This window comes from Bombina bombina, chromosome 1 (assembly GCF_027579735.1).
Source record: "Bombina bombina isolate aBomBom1 chromosome 1, aBomBom1.pri, whole genome shotgun sequence".
Classification (NCBI taxonomy): Eukaryota; Metazoa; Chordata; class Amphibia; order Anura; family Bombinatoridae; genus Bombina; species Bombina bombina.
Genome location: NC_069499.1, coordinates 974,701,862 through 974,726,817, shown reverse-complemented (window position 1 = coordinate 974,726,817; position 24,956 = coordinate 974,701,862). Strand labels below are relative to the sequence as shown.

The 24,956-nt window shown below is 37.0% G+C and overlaps 1 protein-coding gene across 2 annotated transcripts in view; it reads right to left on the bottom strand.

Annotated features, from left to right (window-relative positions):
- The window catches only part of OSBPL2 (oxysterol binding protein like 2), a 343,613-nt gene that overhangs the window by 142,151 nt on the left and 176,506 nt on the right, over positions 1-24,956 (bottom strand). For both annotated transcript variants that reach the window (XM_053706680.1, XM_053706597.1), the window contains exon 3: positions 7,005-7,137. In XM_053706680.1, coding sequence (XP_053562655.1) covers positions 7,005-7,137 — 133 coding nt within the window. The remainder of the gene's footprint in view (positions 1-7,004; positions 7,138-24,956) is intronic.

Sequence of the window (24,956 nt, the reverse complement as noted above, 5' to 3'; positions counted from 1 at the left end):
GGGATAGTAGTGCGTTTGTTTAGAGTAGAAACCGCCCCCTCGACCTTGGGGACTGTCTGGGGTCGACCATAGGAAATAATTTTTTAAATATAGGGGGAGGAACAAAAGGTATGCCGGGCCTTTCCCATTCCTTATTTACAATGTCCGCCACCCGCTTGGGTATAGGAAAAGCATCGGGGGGCACCGGGACCTCTAGGAACTTGTCCATCTTACATAACTTCTCTGGAATGACCAAATTGTCACAATCATCCAGAGTAGATAACACCTCCTTAAGCAGAGCGCGGAGATGTTCTAATTTAAATTTAAAAGTAATAACATCAGGTTCAGCTTGTTGAGAAATTTTTCCTGAATCTGAAATTTCTCCCTCAGACAAAACCTCCCTCCTGGCCCCTTCAGATTGGTGTGAGGGTATGTCAGAACCATTATCATCAGCGTCCTCATGCTCTTCAGTATCTAAAACAGAGCAATCGCGCTTTCTCTGATAAGTGGGCATTTTGGACAAAATGTTTTTAATAGAATTATCCATTACAGCCGTTAATTGTTGCATAGTAAGAAGGATTGGCGCACTAGATGTACTAGGGGCCTCTTGTGTGGGCAAGACTGGTGTAGACACAGAAGGGGATGATGCAGTACCATGCTTACTCCCCTCGCTTGAGGAATCATTTTGGGCAACATCATTATCAGTGGCATCATTGTCCCTACTTTGTTTGGACACTATGTCACATTCATCACATATATTTAAATGGGGAGGAACCTTGGCTTCCAAACATACAGAACATCGTCTATCTGATGGTTCAGACATGTTAACAGGCATAAACTTGATAACAAAGCACAAAAAACGTTTTAAAATAAAACCGTTACTGTCACTTTAAATTTTAAACTGAACACACTTTATTACTGAATATGTGAAAAAGTATGAAGGAATTGTTCAAAATTCACCAAAATTTCACCACAGTGTCTTAAAGCCTTAAAAGTATTGCACACCAAATTTGAAAGCTTTAACTCTTAAAATAACGGAACCGGAGCCGTTTTTACATTTAACCCCTATACAGTCCCTGGTATCTGCTTTGCTGAGACCCAACCAAGCCCAGAGGGGAATACGATACCAAATGATGCCTTCAATAAGCTTTTTCAGTGGTTCTTAGCTCCTCACACATGCATCTGCATGCCTTGCTTTCCAAAAACAACTGCGCATTAGTGGCGCGAAAATGAGGCTCTGCCTATGACTAGAAAAGGCCCCCAGTGAAAAAGGTGTCCAATACAGTGCCTGCCGTTTTTTTAATACATCCCCAAGATTAAAAGAACTATTTATAGTTATAATCCACTAAATATACTTATAAAGTAATCGTTTTAGCCCAGAAAAATGTCTACCAGTCTTTAAAGCCCTTGTGAAGCCCTTTATTCTTATACTAAACTAAGAAAATGGCTTACCGGATCCCATAGGGAAAATGACAGCTTCCAGCATTACCAAGTCTTGTTAGAAATGTGTCATACCTCAAGCAGCAAAAGTCTGCCCACTGTTTCCCCCAACTGAAGTTAATTCATCTCAACAGTCCTGTGTGGAAACAGCCATCGATTTTAGTAACGGTTGCTAAAATCATTTTCCTCTTACAAACAGAAATCTTCATCTCTTTTCTGTTTCAGAGTAAATAGTACATACCAGCACTATTTTAAAATAACAAACTCTTGATTGAAGAATAAAAACTACATTTAAACACCAAAAAACTCTTAGCCATCTCCGTGGAGATGTTGCCTGTGCAACGGCAAAGAGAATGACTGGGGTAGGCGGAGCCTAGGAGGGATCATGTGACCAGCTTTGCTGGGCTCTTTGCCATTTCCTGTTGGGGAAGAGAATATCCCACAAGTAAGGATGACGCCGTGGACCGGACACACCTATGTTGGAGAAATAAAAGAGTTAGCCAATTTAAGTGCGTGAACTCTGTCCATAACCTCCTCATATGGAGTCTCTCTACTGAGCGACTTTGCTAGTTCCTCGAACCAGAACCACGCTGCTGTAGTGACAGGAACAATGCACGAAATTGGTTGTAGAAGGTAACCATGCTGTACAAAAATCTTTTTAAGCAAACCTTCCAATTTTTTATCCATAGGATCTTTAAAAGCACAACTATCTTCGATAGGAATAGTAGTGCGTTTGTTTAGAGTAGAAACTGCCCCCTCGACCTTAGGGACTGTCTGCCATAAGTCCTTTCTGGGGTCGACCATAGGAAATAATTTCTTAAATATAGGGGGGGGGGAACAAAAGGTATGCCGGGCTTTTCCCACTCCTTATTTACTATGTCCGCCACCCGCTTGGGTATAGGAAAAGCGTCGGGGCGCACCGGAACCTCTAGGAACTTGTCCATCTTGCATAATTTCTCTGGAATGACCAAGTTGTCACAATCATCCAGAGTAGATAACACCTCCTTAAGCAGTGCGCGGAGATGTTCTAATTTAAATTTAAATGTCACAACATCAGGTTCAGCTTGTTGAGAAATTTTTCCTGAATCTGAAATTTCTCCATCTGACAAAACCTCCCTCATGGCCCCTTCAGATTGGTGTGAGGGTATGACAGAACAATTATCATCAGCGCCCTCCTGCTCTTCAGTGTTTAAAACAGAACAATCACGCTTTCTCTGATAAGTAGGCATTTTGGATAAAATATTTGCTATGGAGTTACCCATTACAGCCGTTAACTGTTGCATGGCAATAAGCATTGGCGCACTAGATGTACTAGGGGCCTCCTGCGTGGGCAAAACTGGTGTAGACACAGTAGGAGATGATGTAGTATCATGTTTACTCCCCTCATCTGAGGAATCATCTTGGGCAATTTCATTATCTGTGGCAGTACTGTCCTTACTTTGTTTGGACGCTATGGCACAATTATCACATAAATTTAAATGGGGAGACACATTGGCTTTCATACATATAGAACATAGCTTATCTGAAGGTACAGACATGTTAAACAGGCTTAAACTTGTCAACAAAGCACAAAAAACGTTTTAAAACAAAACCGTTACTGTCTCTTTAAATTTTAAACAGAAAACACTTTATTACTGAATATGTGAAAAAGTATGAAGGAATTGTTCAAAAATTACTAAAATTTCACCACAGTGTCTTAAAGCATTAATAGTATTGCACACCAAATTTCAGAGCTTTAACCCTTAAAATAACGGAACCGGAGCCGTTTATAAATTTAACCCCTATACAGTCCCAGCTATAGTCTTTGCTGAGACCCAACCAAGCCCAGAGGGGAATACGATACCAATTGACGCCTTCTAGAAGCTTTTCCAGCAATTTTCAGATTCTCACACATGCATCTGCATGCCCTGCTCTCAAAAAACAACTGCGCAGTAATGGCGCGAAAATGAGGCTCAGTCTACAACTAGGAAGGCCCCCTGACTGGAAAAGGTGTCTAACACAGTGCCTGCCGTTTCATAAACGTTCCCCAAGTTTATAAATGCAAATTGTCAGCATAAATATGAATAAAATGCCCAAATAAAGCAATCGATTTAGCCCATAAAAATGTCTACCAGTTTTTTAGCCCATAATAAGCCCGTTATTCTGTTTGCTTGACTAAGAAAATGGCTTACCGGTCCCCATGAGGGGAAATGACAGCCTTCCAGCATTACATCGTCTTGTTAGAAATATGGCTAGTCATACCTTAAGCAGAAAAGTCTGCTAACTGCTTCCCCCAACTGAAGTTACTTCATCTCAACAGTCCTATGTGGAAACAGCAATCGATTTTAGTTACTGTCTGCTAAAATCATCTTCCTCTCACAAACAGAAATCTTCATCCTTTTCTGTTTCAGAGTAAATAGTACATACCAGCACTATTTTAAAATAACAAACACTTGATAGAAGAATAAAAACTACATTTAAACACCAAAAAACTCTTAACCATCTCCGTGGAGATGTTGCCTGTGCAACGGCAAAGAGAATGACTGGGGTGGGCGGAGCCTAGGAGGGACTATATGGCCATATATTGCTGGGACTCTTTGCCATTTCCTGTTGGGGAAGAGAATATCCCACAAGTAAGGATGACGCCGTGGACCGGACACACCAATGTTGGAGAAATAGAAATTATATATATATATATATATATATATATATATATATATATTATATATATATATATATATATATATATATAAGAAATGTCCAGGCACTCCTCCGGATTAGATAAAAATATAAACTTTTATTTGATAGAAGATCATCATAAAAACAGGTAAGTCAATAGTTAAGTACACAAAGACTTGCAGCAAAGTACACAAAAAAAGTGTAGGTTAACTGGGTTCCCATGCGGCAGACATGTTTCGTGCCAGTATGCACTTGTTCACTGCTTGCTTATATATATATATATATATATATATATATATATACACATATATATATATATATATATATATATATATATATATATATATATATATATATATACACACACATACATACATATTATCTATACTATAATTGCGTTTGTAATGTTCGTCGCCGTCGGCAGTTACGCACACATCCTCAATGGAATGTTGGCAGCGCGAGGACAAAAGAAGTCACCTGGATCCAGGTGAATTCTGAAAATGGCAGAGTGGTGAAAGAATCCACCGGGATGCTGCAAAGGCAAACGGAGCATTACAAAAGCAACAACTAATCGCCCATATTAAAGTATTAAAAAAATATATATCCGCCCGCATTAACTCCTAAACTGCAAAATCCCTACATCGCAATAAACCTATTAACCCCTAAACCGCAAAACCCCTACATCGCAATAAATCTAATTAACTTATTAAAGGTACAGTCTACCATAGAATTGTTATTGTTTTAAAAGATAGATAATCCCTTTATTACCCATTCCCCAGTTTTGCATAACCAACAGTTATATTAATATACTTTTTACCTCTGTGATTACCTTGTATCTAGGAACCTTCTTCCAGCCCCCTGATCACCTGACTGTGACTGTTTATTATCTATTGTCTTAAATTTAGCATGGTTTTGTGCTAAATCTTAAATAACCCCCTGTGCCTGTACACAGTGTTATCTATATGGCCCATGTGTACTTTCTGTCTCTTTGTGTTGAAAAGAGATTTAAAAAGCATGTCATAAGAGGCAGCCCTCAAAGGTTTAGAAATTAGCATATGAGCCTACCTATGTTTAGTTTAAACTAAGAATACCAAGAGAAAAAAGCAAATTTGATAATAAAAGTAAATTGGAAAGTTGATTAAAATTTTAAAAGTCCTATCTGAATAATTAAAGTTTAATTTATACTAGACTGTCCCTTTAACCCTTTAAACCCGCCATAACCCACAACACAAATAACTATCTAAATAACTAAGTACCCTAACCTAACACCCCATTAAATAAACCCAAATTACCTAAACTAATACATTCTAAAGTTACAAAAAATAAAAAAAAATAAGTTTAAAAAAATAAAATTACCATATTGAGGTTTAGGGGTTAATAGGGTACTTAGGTGTATTGCGATGGGCAGTTATATGTAGCTTTTTCAAGGGTAAAAAGCTCTGCAAATGTAAACGTTAAGGTCATAGACGGACAAGAACAAGGGAAATTAATAACTGGAAGTAATGCCTGTTTACTAAAAATGTTGTATATAAAGAAATATACTTAAAGTAGATATATTTTAAAGAGAAGAAATGTTGTATTTATTTAGGACAGTAGTTTGTCCAATTAGAGTGTGACTATATCTGTAGTTTATTATATAGAAACTATTTTTGATATATTTAAGATAGTAGTCCATTAAAATTATAGTATTGCTATACCTGTAGCTTAAATATTTATATAAAAGCAGAGTTACAAAATAGGTTGTTTCTACATATGTAGTTTAAAAAATAATTGGGCAGGCTTATCGACTGGTATATATATATATATATATATATATATATATATATAGATAGATAGATAGATAGATAGATAGATATAAATGTGTGTGTGTATATATAAATATGTATATACACACACAGGGCACACTCACATAAATATTATGTCACACATTCATAACTTTATCAAAATCCATCTGAAACATTTTAACCATATTCCTGACAGGCTGGCTTGCCCTATTTAACCTAATAAAAACAAACAGGAATTTCAGGTCAGACCCATTTTAGCCTCTAAACCAATTGTTATAATTCGTTCTGCAACTAAGAAAAAACTAATATTTAAGAGCAAAAAAAATACAATATATTGTTTCCAAATATTAACAGTTTGAAAAATGTTTATCTATATTTTCAAACACGTAGGTTTAGATATGCAAAATACAATAATACTGTTGAGCAAGTAATGGAATGCCTTACAGGCTATTTAAATATCTCTCTTTATGCACATACTTACTCCAAGCTGGAGGAGTATTTGTACAATACTACATTAAAAATGTTATTAGGAGAGTACTAAAATGTTTTTCAGTCATAGACACAATAACCCATGGAGTATTTGAAGCAAAATGTTCCTGGTGCATAGACTGCAAGCTCTTTGGATCAGCCAGTAAAATGATTAATAGAAATACAGTGATCTTGTAATAAACTGAGTATCTAATGCCTGCACAAGAACTGCTGCAAGTCTTCCCATACAAAGAGAACTCATAGATAAGTGACGTGGATTTTAAGTGTCTATAATGTGCAGTATATCTGGGTCCTTGAGCCTAATTCTGTAAGGTTGTAATTTCTCTGCTTGGATGGGGCTTGTGATTTATCTTGTGCTGCTAAATTAACTGTTGCAAGAGGTCATTTTTTAACTTCCCACTTCACTTTGAATCTTTATACAGGCTCAGCTACATATTTAACAACATTCTATAAAGTATTTGTTATCCAAGACTCAGAGCACAACTTCTTTTTATTTAGTGTTTTTTTGTCCACTACACTGAAAAAACAACAACCCCTACTCTTAAACTACTGTGCTGTCACTTCTACCCCTCTACAATACTTGTACTTTCATTAATACAATAAACAAACTTTTTTTCTTTTTTTTTTATCATGGCAGAGTTTATTCAAACTCACCGATGTTTCTTCAGCCCATTCTCCTGTGGGACTCTGCCCCCTTCAGCTGCTGCATTTTGGTCAGTGAGGGTCATATCTGAGGATCTCTGAACAATGTCTGCAAAGTCTTCTGAAGAATTGTCCGAGTCTAAGCCTGCACAGAAAATGACAGAGGCAGAGAGTACAGCAGGTCAGCTATGTGCTTGACATTGAGCGTTCTCTAACAATCTGAAGGTCTATATGATGTTTTTTTTCCAGCGGCTGAATATTGTGCAACAAGAAGACAAAGTTCAGCATTAACCTCTACTCTTACAGGATTTCACATACAACAGAGACACATTTCCTCTGACAAAAATGAAGACTATTTTTAAATCATGTTTGTAAATGTAGATTCTGACATTTAATAAAATAAACACAATTCATTCTCCTTCATAAAATAAACATTATTGGAGGTATACATAAAGTAAGGAGGTCTGAGGTGAAGAAGTGTTTAAATAAGTTAAGATAAATATACTCTTGCAATTCAGATAAAAGTGTACAAAACCTTTCAATGTATAGTGAGGACATATGATAAAGTATACAAGCATTAGAGTGATGGTAAATTCTAGCATTTCAAAAACGCTAGGATTTACAACATTAACTATATATTAAACTAAAGGCAACCTTCATTCATCAGTTAAAAAAATAAATGATGAAACGTTGCCTTTATTTCACTGTAGCTTCAGCGCTAACCTAAGTGTCTCCAGCCGCCCATGGCACAACTCAGTTTTTCAATAAGGTGACGTTTCCACCTCTTAGCCAATAGCAGTGCTATCTTATAGCATAATGCCGAAGGGCAAGTACAGCTATTCGCTAAGAGGTGGAAATGTCACCTCATTGGAAAAAAAAGGCCCTTAGGTTAGCACTGAAGCCGAGGCGTAAAAAAAAAAAAAAGGTACCTATTCATCTTTTTTTTTTAAACTGATGAATGAAAGTCGCTTTTATTTTTAGTGATGGTAAGTAAATCCTAGAGTTTTTGAAACGCTAGAATTTACCATCACTTTAATACAGAACAATGTGTCAAAACAGATATTCACTGCAGATTTACAATTATTAGTATATAATGGAACAATGCTCATTTTTTAACATATTTCTAATCCTCCCCTCACTGTTTCAGGTAGGCCACTCTTGGACCTTTAGAATATAGTAGTTATATTAAACGAGGGGGAAGTTTATACAAAAGCCGCCTATGGGCCTGCAGTGAATATGAATGGAGATTACATAAAAAGTAAAGAAAAGAAAGTGCCTCCCCTGATCGAATTGGTCAATTCTCATAAAACATAAATTGTTTCTCTCATGAAACTCTATTACTCACTATTACTAAACTGATGCACAACAAGTTAAAGTATATAGAAGGGCAAAAGGTATAATATCCAAATATAATAACTAGCAGATATAAGCCCAGTTGTGTAATTAAAAGTGAGCATAATAAGATGTTAGAAAGTCCAAGGGTCTATTAATTTAAGCAGGGAATTAGTAAAATATCATTAAGTTGTGGGTGTGATAATAGATGATAACAGTACAAAGAAATGTATTCGCAAACATGCGCGTTCAGCATAAGATAAAAGGTAAAGAATCTAGATGATATAACTCATGAATCATGTGAGAACCAAATATGAAAATAAAGTAGGCTCGGTAATGAAGAGGGCTTATGATGGCAGATAAGAAGAAAATGTGGGGATAAAAAGGGGGGTGCTAATGTAATATCATAATGATGCAAATGTATAAGTTAACTTTACACCCAATCACAAACTAATACGTTATAATATACCGTTAGTAATATTAAAGGGACAGTCTATTCCAGAATTGTTATTGCTTAAAAAGACAGATAATCCCTTTATTACCCATTTTGCAGTTTTGCATAACCAACACTGTTATATTAATACACTTTTTACCTATGTGATTACATTGCATCTACGCCTCTGCAGACTAACCCCTCATTTAAAGTGAATGTAAATTTTGATGTTAAAGTGCCCGGTTTTTAGACCCGTCGCAAAGCATCTTCCTGGGTTTAAAATGAGGAATCACAGCGTTGAATCAGACACAGATTCCCCTGGGGGGGGGGGGGGGGGGAGCCGTGATTGGAGGATGACCTATCCATCATTTCTGACGTCAGAAATGGCTTGCCATGACCAGAGAAAGCTGGAGCTGCTGTTAAGATTAAAAGGTAAGTATTTTTTCACAACAGGAGTGAAATGTAAATTTTGATGACTTAAAGTGCCCCTGTTTTTAATCGAATTTTTAAAAACCCGGGCACTTTAGCATCAAAATTTACATTCACTTTAAGTTATTTTGACAGACTTGCAATTTAGCCAATTAGTGCTGACTCATAAATAACTCCACAGACGTGAGCACAATATAATCTATATGGCACACATGAACTAGCACTGTTCTAGCGGTTAAAAACTGTCAAAATGCACTAAGATAAAAGGCTTAGCTTTTAACAAAGAATACCAAAGAAAATTTGAAGATAAAAGTAAATTAAGCTGCATGCCCTATCTGAATCATGAAAGTTTAATTTTGACTAGACTGTCCCTTTAAAGAAACAGTTTGAATTAGGTACATACGTTCCAAAAATATAACCAAGATGTAAACATGCTTTCTTCAAAATATAACGATAAAAGCACATGTGGAAGAGAGAACATATTAAACAATTAACACTGCAGCCATGATCAGGTATTAAGACCAACTATCCTCCTGCGGATGAAGTTTTTTCAAATGAAATATTAATAAAGGGAGTCCCTTTTGCAGACAAGGCGTTTTCATGACTATCTATCACCAAGTGTCCTGCAGTGACAGTATTAGGTAGAAGACACGTAGCCCTTTAGAGGTAACAAATCTTTCTCGGTTATAGATGTTAAAGGGGCAGTCTACACCAGAATTTTTATTGTTTTAAAAGATAGATAATCCCTTTATTACCCATTCCCTAGTTTTGTATAAAAAACACAGTTATATAAATACACTTTTTACCTCTGTGATTACCTTGTATCTAAGTCTCTGCAAACTGCCCCCTTATTTCAGTTCTTTTGATAGACTTGCAATTTAGCCAATCAGTGTTGACTGCTAGGTAACTCCACATGAGTGAGCACAGTGTTATTTTCATGACACGCATGAACTAACACCATCTAGTGGTTAAAAACTGTCAAAATGCATTCAGATAAAAGGCTGCCTTCAAGGTCTAAGAAATTAGCATATGAACCTTCTAGGCTTAGCTTTCAACTAAGAATACCAAGAGAACAAAAGCAAAATTGGTGATAAAAGTAAATTGGATTAGGTGCATAGGATTTGTTTTCTTTCACTTCTCTTTACCCTATTAAAGGGACATAAAACCCAAAAATTTTCTTTCATGATTTAGATAGAACATAACATTTTAAACAACTTTCTAATTTACTTCTATTATCAATTTTTCTTCGTTTTCTTGTTATCCTTTGTTAAAAAGCAGAAATGTAAGCTCAAGAGTGTGCATGTGTCTGCAGCACTATATAGCAGCAGTTTTGCAACAATGTTATACATTAGCAGGAGCACTAGATGACAGCACTATTTCCTGTCATGTAGTGCTTCAGGCATGTGCACGCTATCTACCTAGGTATCTCTTCAACAAAGAATAACATAAGAATTAAATAAACTTGTTACTTTCCGTGTATCACAGTATTTACGCTTGTAATATGATTTCTGTTTAACCTCAATAAAAATCATTTATCTTAAAAAAAAAAGTAAATTGGAAATTTGTTTAAAATTACGTGCCCTATCTGAATCATGAAAGTTTATTTTGGACTAGATTGTCCCTTTTAATAAAGTATAGTCCTCTGGCTCAGTAAATGCTGTGTATAGCCGTATGAAGTCCTCAACACCACGGATTAGGAGGATGGCTAATTGCAAAAACAATGTATGCAACTGTGACACGCAAGCTTTTAATTTACTGTCACCCAGGTCGCTACAGACTGCCATTTGAGTATTCATTGCGACATTCACAACCTGATTCCGTCTCAGTTTGGGCCTGGTGGAACAAATCTGCCGGGAACAGGAGTTATTCTGTGAGCCGTCTCGGGTGGTGGTTCGCATACATCAAGTGTAATACAGTATAGCGCTCCTTTTTCCAAGACATAGATGGAGGGTGTTTTTTCTAGGAGCGATAACAGGAGATTTTGCAATTTTGAAAAATGATCATCCATACGTGTCAAGTTATCGACTCCCTTCTTAGATGCGCAGTTTCTACAAATAATAAAAATGTAATGTTCAGATTGAGGAGAAGTAGGTCTCTACTGTCCATTCTACAGTTTCCAAATCATGCAAACAGCAAAAAAAAATATGTTTTGCAGTTCCTCACCAAGTGAAGCGTAATATGGCATAGGCTATTGTGCAAGGCTAATAATTGGTGTATTATTAGATAATCCTTGGGAGGTCTAGAAGATGCGTTCTCATGGGATGGCTACTTGGACATGCAACCCGAAAAGGAGCAAAGTTTTAATAAAGGTTACCAACAGAATCGGGTCAATATGATGACAAAGGTATTTTTTTTTTTTTTTAAATTGTACCCTCTTTTAGAATCAGGTCCCTTTAATAGGAAGTATAAAAAGGGCAGTACGTGGGCGCAACAACTGCTTCTTTGTGGGTGTCAAATCTCAAGCAAATCAAAGGCACTCTGCCTATAAAAGGATTGACTCATTTGTTACAGGTGACGTCAAAATAAAGATAATGTATTCAGTCAAAACTTGTAAAAGTAAATGTATTAATAAATGAACCAAGTCACTGAATCCTATGAGGCATATTTTAACTGTTGGCAAAAGAAAAAAAAGAAAGGAGGAGGCAAAGTATTACCAAGGTACTGTGAATAATGAGAGTGACAACGCAAAAAAATGCATCTATGAAGGAAATAGAACTTGAAATGAAGTGTGAATTGGGTAAAGTAGAAGTGGCATTTAGTGAGGCTTCTGGGAGAAATTCTGAAAAGTAATCTGCATTCTGTGACTGCAGGACAAGAAAAAACTGCTCCAAGAGCCAAGTTATTCTCTATGAGAAGCACATTTTCCAGATGGCTAAGGATTTCCTTATTATCTTCTAATTAGATAAAGAAACCAAGATACAAAAGGGAAATATTGGGCTAATTACTCACAAACAAAAACTCATTTATTTAGACTGAAGAAGAATTAGGTAAAATATTATGCTCTGTATGTTTACTATCTGCACAAGATTCCTGCTATACATTACAAAATAGTTCACTTGCCCCCATTTATTCATTCTCAAGCTCTTTCATCCACATCATCAACTATCCCACTGATCAAACAATTCATCCACTCATTCTCTAGCACATCCAACCACTGTAAATCCTGTCCTCAATCCCTACCTCCCTTTTTGCTTCATGTATAAACTCTTAACATATTTCATCACAACCCCTTTCAAGAAACTACCAATGATTTATTTGCTGATCACATTCACACACTCAGTTCCCTAGAATATCATCCACAGACCCTTCATCTAGCCATCTACCTACGAATTCATCATCAGTCCATCATCCATAGTCAGTGCATGAATCCCCTTTAAAACAACAGTATAAGTGTGCCTGTCAATCACCTCATCAGTCCATTCAGCCATCTCTTCCATTTCAGTTTATGGTAACGGTCATCTCTCCACAACTCCAACCATATACCTCCTCTTATAGTCCATCAATCTGTTCATTGTTTAGTAATATTTTATCCAGCAAACAGCCACAATCTTCACAGTGAGCCATAGTGCAATCTATCAGTCCATCCCCACACTATGGGCCCAATCGTAAAAAAAAAACAAAAAAAAACTTGTCAGCATGGAGAGAAATAATGCAAAATATTTCAAGGGATATTTAGACCTTATTTTGTAATCTATGTGACTATCCTTTGCATTCAAAATCCTTGCATAGTAAGATAAACAGCACTCAAGCCTTTCTAGATAATCTTGCCAGAGTTTTAGAGGATCAGGCCCTATGTCTGTTGCTTCCTTTCATCCACAGGATCCATTTCACAAATCTCTTGTTTTAGCTTTTTCGAACAGTCCATTTTCATTTTCTTCTATTCCCCCCATTACTTTTGCTAATCTATGCATGTAATTTACCTCATTGCTCAACTATTAGTTGAGTCATCTACTGAATTTGCATTAACAAGTGCATAATAAAAAGACAATGCAAAAAAACCTATTCTGAATTTCAAATAAGCAGTACATTTTCTTCGGATACATTTATTTTTTCTCTCATATGTCAGTCTCCTGTATCATGTGACAGACATCAGCCAATCACAGACTAGTATATGTATACCCTGTGATCTTGTGCACATGCTCAGTAGGATCTTGTTCCCCAGAAAATGTGAATATAAAAAAAGACTGTGCAAAATTTGATAATGGAAGTAAATTGGAAAGTGCCTTAAAACTGCTAGTTTATCTGAATCATAAAAGTTTATTTTGAATTGAGTGTCCCTTTAAAAGCATTTTGAAATTAGAAGGTATGAGCTTAGTGTAATGCTCGTGGGATACTCCTCTATCAGACCGAACTCAGCCAATAGTTTTGTTATCCTGGCATCGAGCCGGAATAATAGGGAATATCCCAGAGCAGAGAAAGTTAGTAAGATGAGAAAGGCGGCACTAACCACAGGCAGGACAGTCCCCAGCGGCAACGGCAAAGCAGTCCAAGGACAAACCACTAGAATGGTCAGGCAGGCAGGGTTTGGCAACAGCAAAGCAGTCCAATGGCATACCACTAGAATGGCCAGACAGGCAGGATTTGGCAACAGTAAAGCAGTCCAAGGGCACACCACTAGAATGGTCAGGCAGGATTTGGCAACATAAGGCAGTCCAAGGGCACACCACTCAGGCAGGCAGGGTTCGGCACCAAAGAGGCAATCCAGAACAACAGGGGTTAATAAGCAGAGTAGTCAGACAGGCAGGGTTCAGCAGCAGTATATCAATCCAGTAATTAAGGGGTATAGCAGGCAGAGTAGTCAGACAGGCAGGGTTCATACACAAATAGTCAAATTAATACAACAATCTCTCACACCCAGGAGCACACAAAGTAACACCTATACTTGGGCAGTGACAGATCGTTGTAGAGAAACGCAGGATTCGCGCCACAAAGGTCCGAACGGCATCAGGAGCATGCGGCGATGACGTCAGCGCCGCAAGCATCTGGACCCAACACAACCCCTGGCAACGAGCAGGGAAGGAGAAGCAAGGAGACGCCACGCCCCTAGCAACGGCTAGAGAGGCGCGGAGTGACACTTAGGAGTTCATTATCATTTTCTCTTATATCAATAGAGACCTCAACAGCTCCAAAAAAACTGTGCACCACTTTGTATTCCAGCCATAATTTACATTTGCAGGAACTCAACAATATCATTGCGTTGGACTTAAAAAAGTTATTTTAAATATATTGAAGTTTGAAATAAGTGGTGTAATTTTAAAGTGACTCAAATAAAAAAAGATCATGTTTAAAGTCAAAATCGTTGCATAGTTTTGCATGTGATTTGGCATTTTCTTATAGGAAATTGCAAAAACTATAATCTGCATGTGCAGCTGTGGTTTTGCTATGCTTTGTCACAAGGCTCTGAGCAATAAACAAAAAAAGTAAAGTAAAGAGAACTGCAATACAAATAGACTGACTGGCCACTTTATGTTAACCCCTTAATGACCGCGACGTACCCTATAATAAAGCGGGTCCTGCTGCGAGGCACGCAATTATACCCTCCCTCCCACTGGCCACCGGAAATAGACGAGACCAAGCTATTAGAAATGCAATCACCATAGAAAGACCAGGGATGTACAAGGTATGTCGCTGGTCCTTCAGTGGTTAAACAGACAAAGATTGAATCATATTTGATTCTAGTCTTTTTGCTTTCGTTTTTTTTTGTGAAACACCTATTATTATGTCACTTGCCGTATGACGTAATGTGCTTAACTTACTAAAAATTTAACATAATTTCTGTGCACTTGCAAATAAAAAAAATCTATAACATTTCTTTTGATACATGCGGTTGAGCATTTACTGTAATATTTGTAATTAAAAATGCATGAAATGGAATTAATTGCAATATGCTTGAAGAAAATTATTTTAGTAATTTAAAATCATTGTACAATTTGTTATATTGCTGTTCTAAAATGTTATTTTGGTAAATATCCTCAGACTATACCTCTGCAGTTTAAAAATAAGTAGAAACTAATTTACAATTAAAATTGTTCAGCAGAGATCTAAATTTTCTATAGTTCTATAATTCCAGTGAAAAAATATAAGAAATAAGATGTTTTTTTGTACTTCTGCTGGTTTATAGCAGTAATTCTGGCAACTACTTACTTTAACTTTATTTAAAAGGTATAGTAAAGTCCAAATTAAACTCCCATGATTGAGATAGGTAATGCAATTTTAAACAACTTTCTAATTTACTTTTATCATTAAATTTGCTTTGTTCTCTTGGTATTTTTAGTTGAAAGCTAAACTGCCTCTTATCTAAATGCATTTGACAGTTTTTCACAGCTAGAGGGCGTTAATTCATGTTTTTCATATAAATAACATTGTGCTCACGCACGTGGAGTTATTTAAGAGTCAGCACTAATTGCCTGAAATGTTCTGAGATAAGGAGGCAGTCTGTAGAAGCTTAGATACACGGTAATTACAGAGGTAAAGAGCATATTTCTATAACTGTGTTGGTTATGCAAAATTGGGGAATGGTAAATAAAAGGGATTATCTATCTTTTTAAACAATAACATTTTTGGTGTTTACTATTCCTTTAAGTTTAAACTTCTGTCCAGCAGCCACTGAAGATTTTCCCAATACGTAATAATGAGTGATCAGATTGTCATTAACAAACTAAATTAAAAGTAGCTCCGTGAGTGAATATTGGACAAAACAAAAGATTTTTTATTTTTTTGTGTGACAAAACAGCCAAAAGATTTGTTTTGTCCCCGTACAGGACTACGCCAGAGTCTACCTAGGTATGCACTCAAAGAAATTAGCTATATTTCAGCAAAAGAGAGCAGGAAAGGGAGGTCAATTTGATGATGGAGGCAAATTGGAAAGTATCTAAATAACAAAAGTTTAATTTAACACCATGAGCCAATACAACGTAGATCTATGTCATTCGTTACATAGCCCAGTGTACCCCATAACATAGATCTACATTGCAGCTTCAGGAAGCCCAAGCAGTCTTGGTTGTCAAGTGACAACAGAGACTTGCTGCTTGTGGCCTTCCGGCATCTGACTTCATATGATAACAGAGCATGATCAGTGCTCCGTTACCATGTGAAGGCAGATTGCTAGATCAATATAGACTGTGACATGGTCTGTGTCACTGTCTGTAATGATTTTTGTTGGGCCGAAAGGAGGTGTGTGAGGGAAGACAGGAGGTTGGTGGGTGGCCTAGCGGCAGAGGGAGGAGTCCTACGCTACAGAAAAAATGTGTGTGTGTATATTATATATATATGTACACAGTACTGTGCAAAAGTCTTAGGCCACCATTCAATTTGTTGTTCTAGCAAGAAATAAGTACACAAAATATAAAACCCCACAATTTTCAGAACAAAATGGCTTCTTCAGGCAAAAGTCAGTATTTAGTGTGACCTGCCTTGGCACTAAGTACATCTTGAACTCTTGTCTTTTATTTCTTTCTCTGTCCAGGTGATCCCATACTGCCTCTATAATATTCAAGTTTGTTTTATCAGCTGTTTTTCTCTCCAAATATGATTAGCAGTGTGTTTGGGATCATTATCATGCTGAAAAATGAAACCATTCTCAATCAGGCGCTTTCCACAAGGAATGACATGATGAATTAAAATCTGTCTGTACTTTTCAGCATTCATGATACCATCAATTCGGACAATATCGCCAACACCACTGGCAGAAATTCAGCCCCAAACCAGGACAGACCCTCCAGATTAAGCTGCCAGATGCTGAGCCAGGTCCTTGCTGGACTTCTACTGGTCTATCAAAGTAGAAACTTTGAGAAAAATCACATCAGATTTTGAAAGTTGTCTTGGCCTTCCAGTCCTTTTCATGTCCTTGACCTCTCCTGATTCTTCAAACTTCTTTATAACAGCTTGAATACCACATCTTGAGTATTCAGTTTGTTTCTGATTTCCCTTTGAAAGTGGCCTTGCTGATGCATAAGTATATTTTATATCTGTCAAATTCTGTGATCTTTGGCATTTTGAATGGAATGAATGTGATTGAAAGTTGGTCCAATGAATTAAACTCATATCACATGTGTATATATACATACATAGACATATACATGCATACACACACACACATACATATATAGGTCATGTGGTCTGTCTGGGTCCTATCATAGATTAGCGTGACTCAGCTTTTGGTTGTTTGCAATAATATGTATTATTGTGCAGGTGTTTCTAGTCATGAATACTTTGCGTGCCTGTCAGATGTGTAAAGTGTTTCTAGATTGCTTTAGCATCTTAGTTGTTACACAAATGTGTGTTTTGGCTGAATAAATTAATATAATTTGTGAATGTAAAGTGGTGTATGAGCACATAGTTGTTAAAGTGTATTTTTGTATGTATACATTTCTGTACATACAGTGTATTTATTCACAGCTGTGTGTATACAGTTATATATTATTTTTTTTATTTATTATGCACACAATTTCTTTCATGTAATTGGCAAGAGTCCATGAGCTAGTGACGTATGAGATGTACAATCCTACCAGGAGGGGCAAAGTTTCCCAAACCTCAAAATGCCTATAAATACACCCCTCACCACACCCACAATTCAGTTTTACAAACTTTGCCTCCTATGGAGATAGTGAAGTAAGTTTGTGCTAAGATTTCTACGTTGATATGCGCTTCTCAGCTTTTTTGAAGCCTGTTTCCTCTCAGAGTACAGTGAATGTCAGAGCGATGTGAAGGGAGTATCACCTATTGAATGCAATGGTTTTCCTCACGGGGATCTATTTCATAGGTTCTCTGTTATCGGTCGTAGAGATTTATCTCGACGATATACTCTCATATTCCATTACCTCTACTGATAACTGTTTCAGTACTGGTTTGGCTATCTGTTATATGTGGATGGGTGTCTTCAGGTAAGTATGTTTTCATTACTTAAGACACTCTCAGCTATGGTTTGGCACTTTATGTATTTATATAAAGTTCTAAATATATGTATTGTACTTATATTTGCCATGATTCAGGTTTCAGTATATTTCCTTTTGCAGACTGTCATTTCATATCTGGGAAATGCATTTTTTAGAAATGTATTTCTTACCTGGGGTATAGTCTTTTTCTATATCGCGGGCAGAATAAGGCTCGCAAGGGCGCAAAATGCTAAAGTTTATTGCGTCATTCTTGGCGCGAAGTTACGCTCGTTGACGCAAATTCGTAATTTCTGGCGTCTTAGTTAACGCCGGGTCCTTTCACAAGGTTGTGTCATTTATGACGCGAGTGTGTCGTTTCCGGACGTTTTTTGCGTTTTGGAGCCAAATATTTTCATTATTTCAGACCCCATTCCTATTTGCCTCTTGCCTTTTTCTGTCAGAGGGCTATTCTGTTTGCATTTTTTCCCATTCCTGAAAGTGCCATATAAGGAAAATGATAATTTTGCTTTATATGTTGTTTTTTTCTCTTACATTTTGCAAGATGTCTCAATCTGTTCCTGTCTCAGAAAACACTGTTGGAATCCTGCTGACTGATAACAGTAATACCAAAGCTAAGTACATTTGTTATAATCTTATGGAGATTATATCTCCAGCTGTGGTTTGTAATAAGTTGTCATGATAAACTTTTACATGCAGAGAATGTGTCCATCAGTAATAATACATTGCCTGTTGCTGTTCTTTTAACATCTAATGTGCAAGATATACCTGTGAATTTATAAGATTTTTTTGCTGATTCTATTCAGAAGGCTTTGTCTGCCATCCCGCCTTCTAATAAATGTAAAGGTCTTTTTAAACTTCTCATAAAGTTGATGAAATTTCAAATGACCGACAACATACTGAATTATCCTCCTCTGATGAGGATCTATCTGATTCAGAAGATCCTTCCCCAGATATTGACACTAACAAATCTACTTATTTATTTAAAATGGAGTACATTTGTTCTTTGTTGAAGAAGTGTTGATTATATTGGATATTTAGGAGACCTGGTACTTCTTTTATTCCTTCTTTAAGGTTTAAAAAATTGTATCCTTTGCCATCTATTAGATTGGAGTTTTGGGAAAAGATCCCCAAAATTGATGGGGCTATCTCTACTCTTGCTAAACGTACTACAATTCCTACGGAAGATAGTATTTCTTGTTAAGATCCTTTAGATAGGAATCTTGAATCTTATCTAAGGGAAGCTTATTTATTTTCAGGTCTTCTTCTTAGGCATGCAATTTCTTTGGCTGATGTTGCAGCTGCTTCAACATTTTGGTTGGAAACTTTAGCGCAACAAGTATCGAATCATGATTTGTCTAGCATTGTTAACTTGATTCAACATGCTAATAATTTCATTTGTGATGCCATTTTTTGTTATAATCAAAATTGATGTTAAAACTCTGTCTTTATCTATTGTAGCTAAAAGAGCTTTGTGGCTTAAATCTTGGAATGCTGATATGACTTCTAAGTCCAGATTGCTATTTCTTTCCTTCCAAGGTAATAAATTATTTGGTTCAGTTGGATTCAATATTTTCAACTGTCACTGGGGCGAAGGGAGTTTTTTTTTGCCTCAAGATAAGATCTAAGGGTAAATTTAAAGCTTCTAACCGTTTTTGTTCTTAAATAAGGAACAGAAACCTAATTATTCCCCAAAGAATCTGCTTCCAATTGGAAGCATTCTTCAAATTGGAATAAATCCAAGCCATTTAAGAGATCAAAGCCAGCCCCTAAGTCCGCATGAAGGTGCAGATCTTATTCCAGCTCAGCTGGTAGGGGGCAGACTAAGATTTTTCTAAGATGTTTGGATCAATTCGGTCCAAAATCATTGGATTCAGAATATTGTCTCTCAGGGGTACAGAATAGGATTCAGAGTAAGACCGCCTGTGAGATTTTTTCTCTCTCACGCATTCCAGCAAACTCGGTAAAGGCTCAGGCTTTCCTGAAGTGCGTTTCAGACCTGGAGTTATCTGGGGTAATCATGCCAGTTCCGTTTCAGGAACGGGGTTTGGGGTTTAATTCAAATCTATTCATTGTCCCAAAGAAAGTCATTTCATTCAGACCAGTTTTGGATCTAAAAATTTTGAATCAATATGTAAGAGTACCAACTTTCAAAATGGTGACTATAAGGTCTATTCTGCTTTTTGTTCAGCATGGGCATTATATGCCCACAATAGACTTACAGGATGCATATCTTCATATTCTGATTCATCCAGAGTGCTTTTAATTTCTGAGATTCTCTTTTTTAGACAAGCATTACCAATTTGTTGCTCTTCTTTTTTGGCCTAGCGACCGCTCTATGAATCTTTTCAAAGGCTCTTGGTGTCCTACTCTGTTATCAGAGAGCGGGGTGTTGCGAAGTTTCCTTATTTGGACGATATCTTGGTACTTGCTCAGTCTTTACGTTCTGCAGAATCTCACACAAATCAACTAGTGTTGTTTCTTCGAAAACATGGTTGGAGGATCAATTTACCAAAAAGTTCCTTGATCCCTCAGACAAGGGTCACCTTTTTAGGTTTCAAGATAGATTCAGTGTCCATGACCCTGTCTCTAACAGACAAGAGATAATTTAAATTGGTTTCAGCTTGTCGGAACCTTCAGTCTCTATTATTCCCTTCAGTAGCTATGTGCATGGAAGTTTTAGGTCTCATGATTGCAGCATCAGACGTGATTCTCTTTGCTTGTCTTTATATGAGACCTCTCCAGCTTTGTATGCTGAATCAATGGTGCTGGGATTATACGAGGATATCACAATTAATATCCTTAAATCCCAGTGTTTGACTATCTCTGACTTGGTGGTTAGATCACCATCGTATAGTTCTAGGGGCCTCTTTGGTTCGTCCAAACTAGACTGTGATCACAACAGATGCAAGTCTTTTCAGGTCGGGGAGCTGTTTAGGGATCTCTTACAGCACAAGGGGTTTGGAAATCTCAAGAGGCGAGATTGCCAATCAATATTTTGAACTCCGTGCAATTTTCAGGGCTCTTCAGGCTTGGTCTCTGTTGGAGAGAACCGTTCATTTGTTTTCAGACAGACAATATCACAGCTGTGGCATATCTCACTTATCAGGATGGGACTCACAGTCCCCTAGCTATGATAGAAGTATCTTGAATACTTTCTTGGGCGGAATCCAGCTCTTGTCTAATTTCTGTGGTACATATCCCAGGTGTAGACAATTGAGAAGCGGATTATCTCAGCCGTCAGACTTTACATCTGGGGGAGAGGTCTCTCCATCCAGATATGTTTTCTCAGATTGTTCAGATGTGGGGGTTTTCAGAAATAGATCTGATGGCTTCTCATCTAAACAAGAAACTTCCTAGGTACCTGTCCAGGTCCAGGGATCTTCAGGCGGAAGCAGTGGTTGCATTGACACTTCCTTGGTGCTACCAACCTGCTTATATTTTCCCGCCTCTAGTTATTCTTCCAAGAGTGATATCCAAAATCATCATGGAACAGTCATTTGTATTGCTGGTAGCTCCAGCATGGCCTCACAGGTTTTGGTATGCAGATCTTGCTCGGATGTCCAGTTGACAACCTTGGCCTCTTCTATTTAGGTCGGATCTTCTGTTTTAAGGTCCGTTTTTTCCCATCAGGATTTCAAATCATTAAATTTGAAGGTATGGGAATTGAAAGCCTAGTGCTTAGTCATAGAGGTTTCTCTGACTCAGTGATTAATACTATGCTACAGGCTCGTAAATCTGTTCTAGAAAGATTTATTATCGAGTTTGGAAGACTTATTTTCATGGTGTTCTTTTCATAAATTCGCTTGACATTTTTTCAGAATTCCTAGAATTTTTTTCAGTTTCTTCAGGATGGTTTGGATAAGGTTTTGTCTGCAAGTTAATTGTAGGGACAAATCTTTGCTTTTTCTGTCTTATTTCACAGAAAGAATGCTAAGCTTTCTGATATTCACTGTTTTTAACAGGCTTTAGTTTGTATCAAGCCTGTCATTAAATCAATCTCTCTTCCTTGGAGTCTTAATTTGGTTTTGTGGGCTTTACAGGCTCCTCCATTTGAGCCTATGCATTCTTTGGATATTAAACTACTTTCTTGGAAAGTGTTGTTCCTTTTGGCCATCTCTTCTGCTAGAAGAATTTCTGAATTATCTACTCTTTATTGTGAATCTCCTTTCTGATTTTTCATCAGGATAAGGCGGTTTTGCGGACTTCATTTAAATTCTTTCCTAAGATTGTGATTTCTAACAACATTAATAGAGAATTTGTTGTCCCTTCCTTGTGTCCTAATCCTAAGAATTCTTTGGAGAAATCCTTCCATTCGTTGGATGTGGTAAGAGCTTTGAAATATTATGTTGAAGCTACTAAAGATTTCAGGAAGACTTCTAGTCTATTTGTTATCTTTTCTGGTTCTAGTAAAGGTCAGAGGGCTTCTGACGTTTCCTTGGCTTTGTGGTTAAGCTTTTGATTCATTCAGCTTATTTGGGGTCGGGTCAAGCCCCGCCTCAGAGAATTACAGCTCATTCTACTAGATAGGTCTCCACTTCGTGGGCTTTTTAAGAATGAAGCTTCAGTTGATCAGATTTGCAAAGCAGTAACTTGGTCTTCTTTGCATAGATTTACTAAAATCTACCGTTTTTGATGTATTCGCTTCTTTGGAAGCAGTTTTGGGTAGAAAAGTTCTTCAGGCAGCTGTTTCAGTTTGATTCTTCTGCTTATGCTTTAAGTTTTTTCTTTTCATTTAATGAGAATTAACTTATATTTTGGGTTGTGGATTATTTTTTCAGCGAGAAATGGACGTTTTTATTTTTATCCCTCCCTCTCTAGTGACTCTTGCGTGGAGTTCCACATCTTGGGTATTGCTATCCCATACGTCACTAGCTCATGGACTCTTGCCAATTACATGAAAGAAAACATAATTTATGTAAGAACTTCCCTGATAAATGAATTTCTTTCATATTGGCAAAAGTCCATGAGGCCCACCCTTTTTGTGGTGGTTATGATTTTTTGTATAAAGCACAATTATTTCCAAATTTCTTTGTTGATGCTTTTTACTCCTTTCTTTATCACCCCAATTCTTGGCTATTCGTTAAACTGAATTGTGGGTGTGGTGAGGGGTGTATTTATAGGTATTTTGAGGTTTGGGAAACTTTGCCCCTCCTGGTAGGATTGTATATTCCATACGTCACTAGCTCATGGACTCATGCCAATATGAAAGAAATTAATTTATCAGGTAAGTTCTTACATAAATTATGTTTTTCCCTACACCGATTTATATATATTTTAATTCTGACATTTGTTTATGCCCATGGAAATTTCATTTTCTATTTTCACACCTGAAGGCTATAGAACATATCCCATCAAGCTGGGCAAACAGAAACTGGCACACTTCAGTCCTGGCAATTATAAGCAGTTTCTCTACACCACAGAAGGCATCTTGAATTACCAAAATCCCAAAGAGCTAAGTAATCCAACACTACATGTTGAAATCACAACTTGTTCATACTGAGCTGCCGAGACGATGTTACTGCAGCAATTAATGAGGACAATAAGGGGTTAACATCCGATCACACCAAACGGAGCAGATATGAGTATGTCATAGCAGAGAAGAGGCCACAGGTAATTAGTATCCTGTAATCACTTCTAGATCTAGAATGTAAAAATTATACACTTTGAGAATCAGTGCTGATGCTAGAGTTTTGCCAACAGAGATATTTGTAATTATTCAGTGATCCACTGCCTTCTACTTTTATCTTTCCAGTTCACATATAGCCAAGAGGACCTACATGGAGAGGAAAGGATCAATAGACAGTAAGCCAATAAGTAATTAGACAGTAACCCAAGTTTAGTTGGTTTTGCTTTTAAAGGGTAATTTAACTAAACATTCCAAATAAATTGTTTAAATTAAGGAGGCAAAAGTTTACTTTCATGATTCAGATAGAGCTTACAATTTTAAACAACTTTCCAATTTAGGAAGCAAAGCACAAAAAGTTCACAATAGCAGCCTGCAGACACGTTTCGTGCGAGTCCTCCACACTTGTTCACTGCTACCAAGAGAACAAAATAAAATAGATAATAGAAGTAAATTGGAAAATTGTTTAAAACTGCCTGAGCCGAGTCATGAAAGTTTAATTCTGACTTTACTGTCCCTTTAATGAAAATAGAACATTATTTATTTTGCTTAAAAGACAAGATGGTATAGCTTCCCCGTCACTCCCTTGTACTGCCTATGTGTGAACAAAAATGTATATTCATACCTCTGAGGTGGCAGATATAAAACACCTCAAACATGTTGACAGACATTGGCACAATAAAACATACATAGCAGCATTGCACAAGAAAAGACAAGTCAGGAACCTTGTCCGTTCACCCTTTAACCCCTTCCCGCCCTTAGAATATTCCATGCCATCCTAATCACGCTGGGATTTAGAACCGTTAGGACGGCATGGAATGTCCTAGCCGTTCTGCTGTACTGAAGCAGTAACAGCTTCCTAACTGGGATTGCGGGCTGGAGGGCGTGCCTAGCATCATTGAAAACACGAGATTGCATGATTTCAATTTTTTACTTATTTGTTTACATCGGAACTTTGTTCTGATGTACCAAATAAGTACCAGCAGGAAGGGGTTAATACATGGGGGTTATAGCCATAAAATAAAGTGCATTAAAATCAACGTGTTGTACATCATTAAGAATCAAGAATGCCCATGTGAGCTCAGCAAAAGCAAATGATCTGGAAGACCTCCAAGGACCAGTGCACAACAAATGTTTACAACTGTATTAAAAAAAAAAGCAAAAAGAAAATTTATGCTTACCTGATAAATTTATTTTTTGACACGATGAGTCCACGGATCATCTTTAATTACTAATGGGATATTCACGTCCTG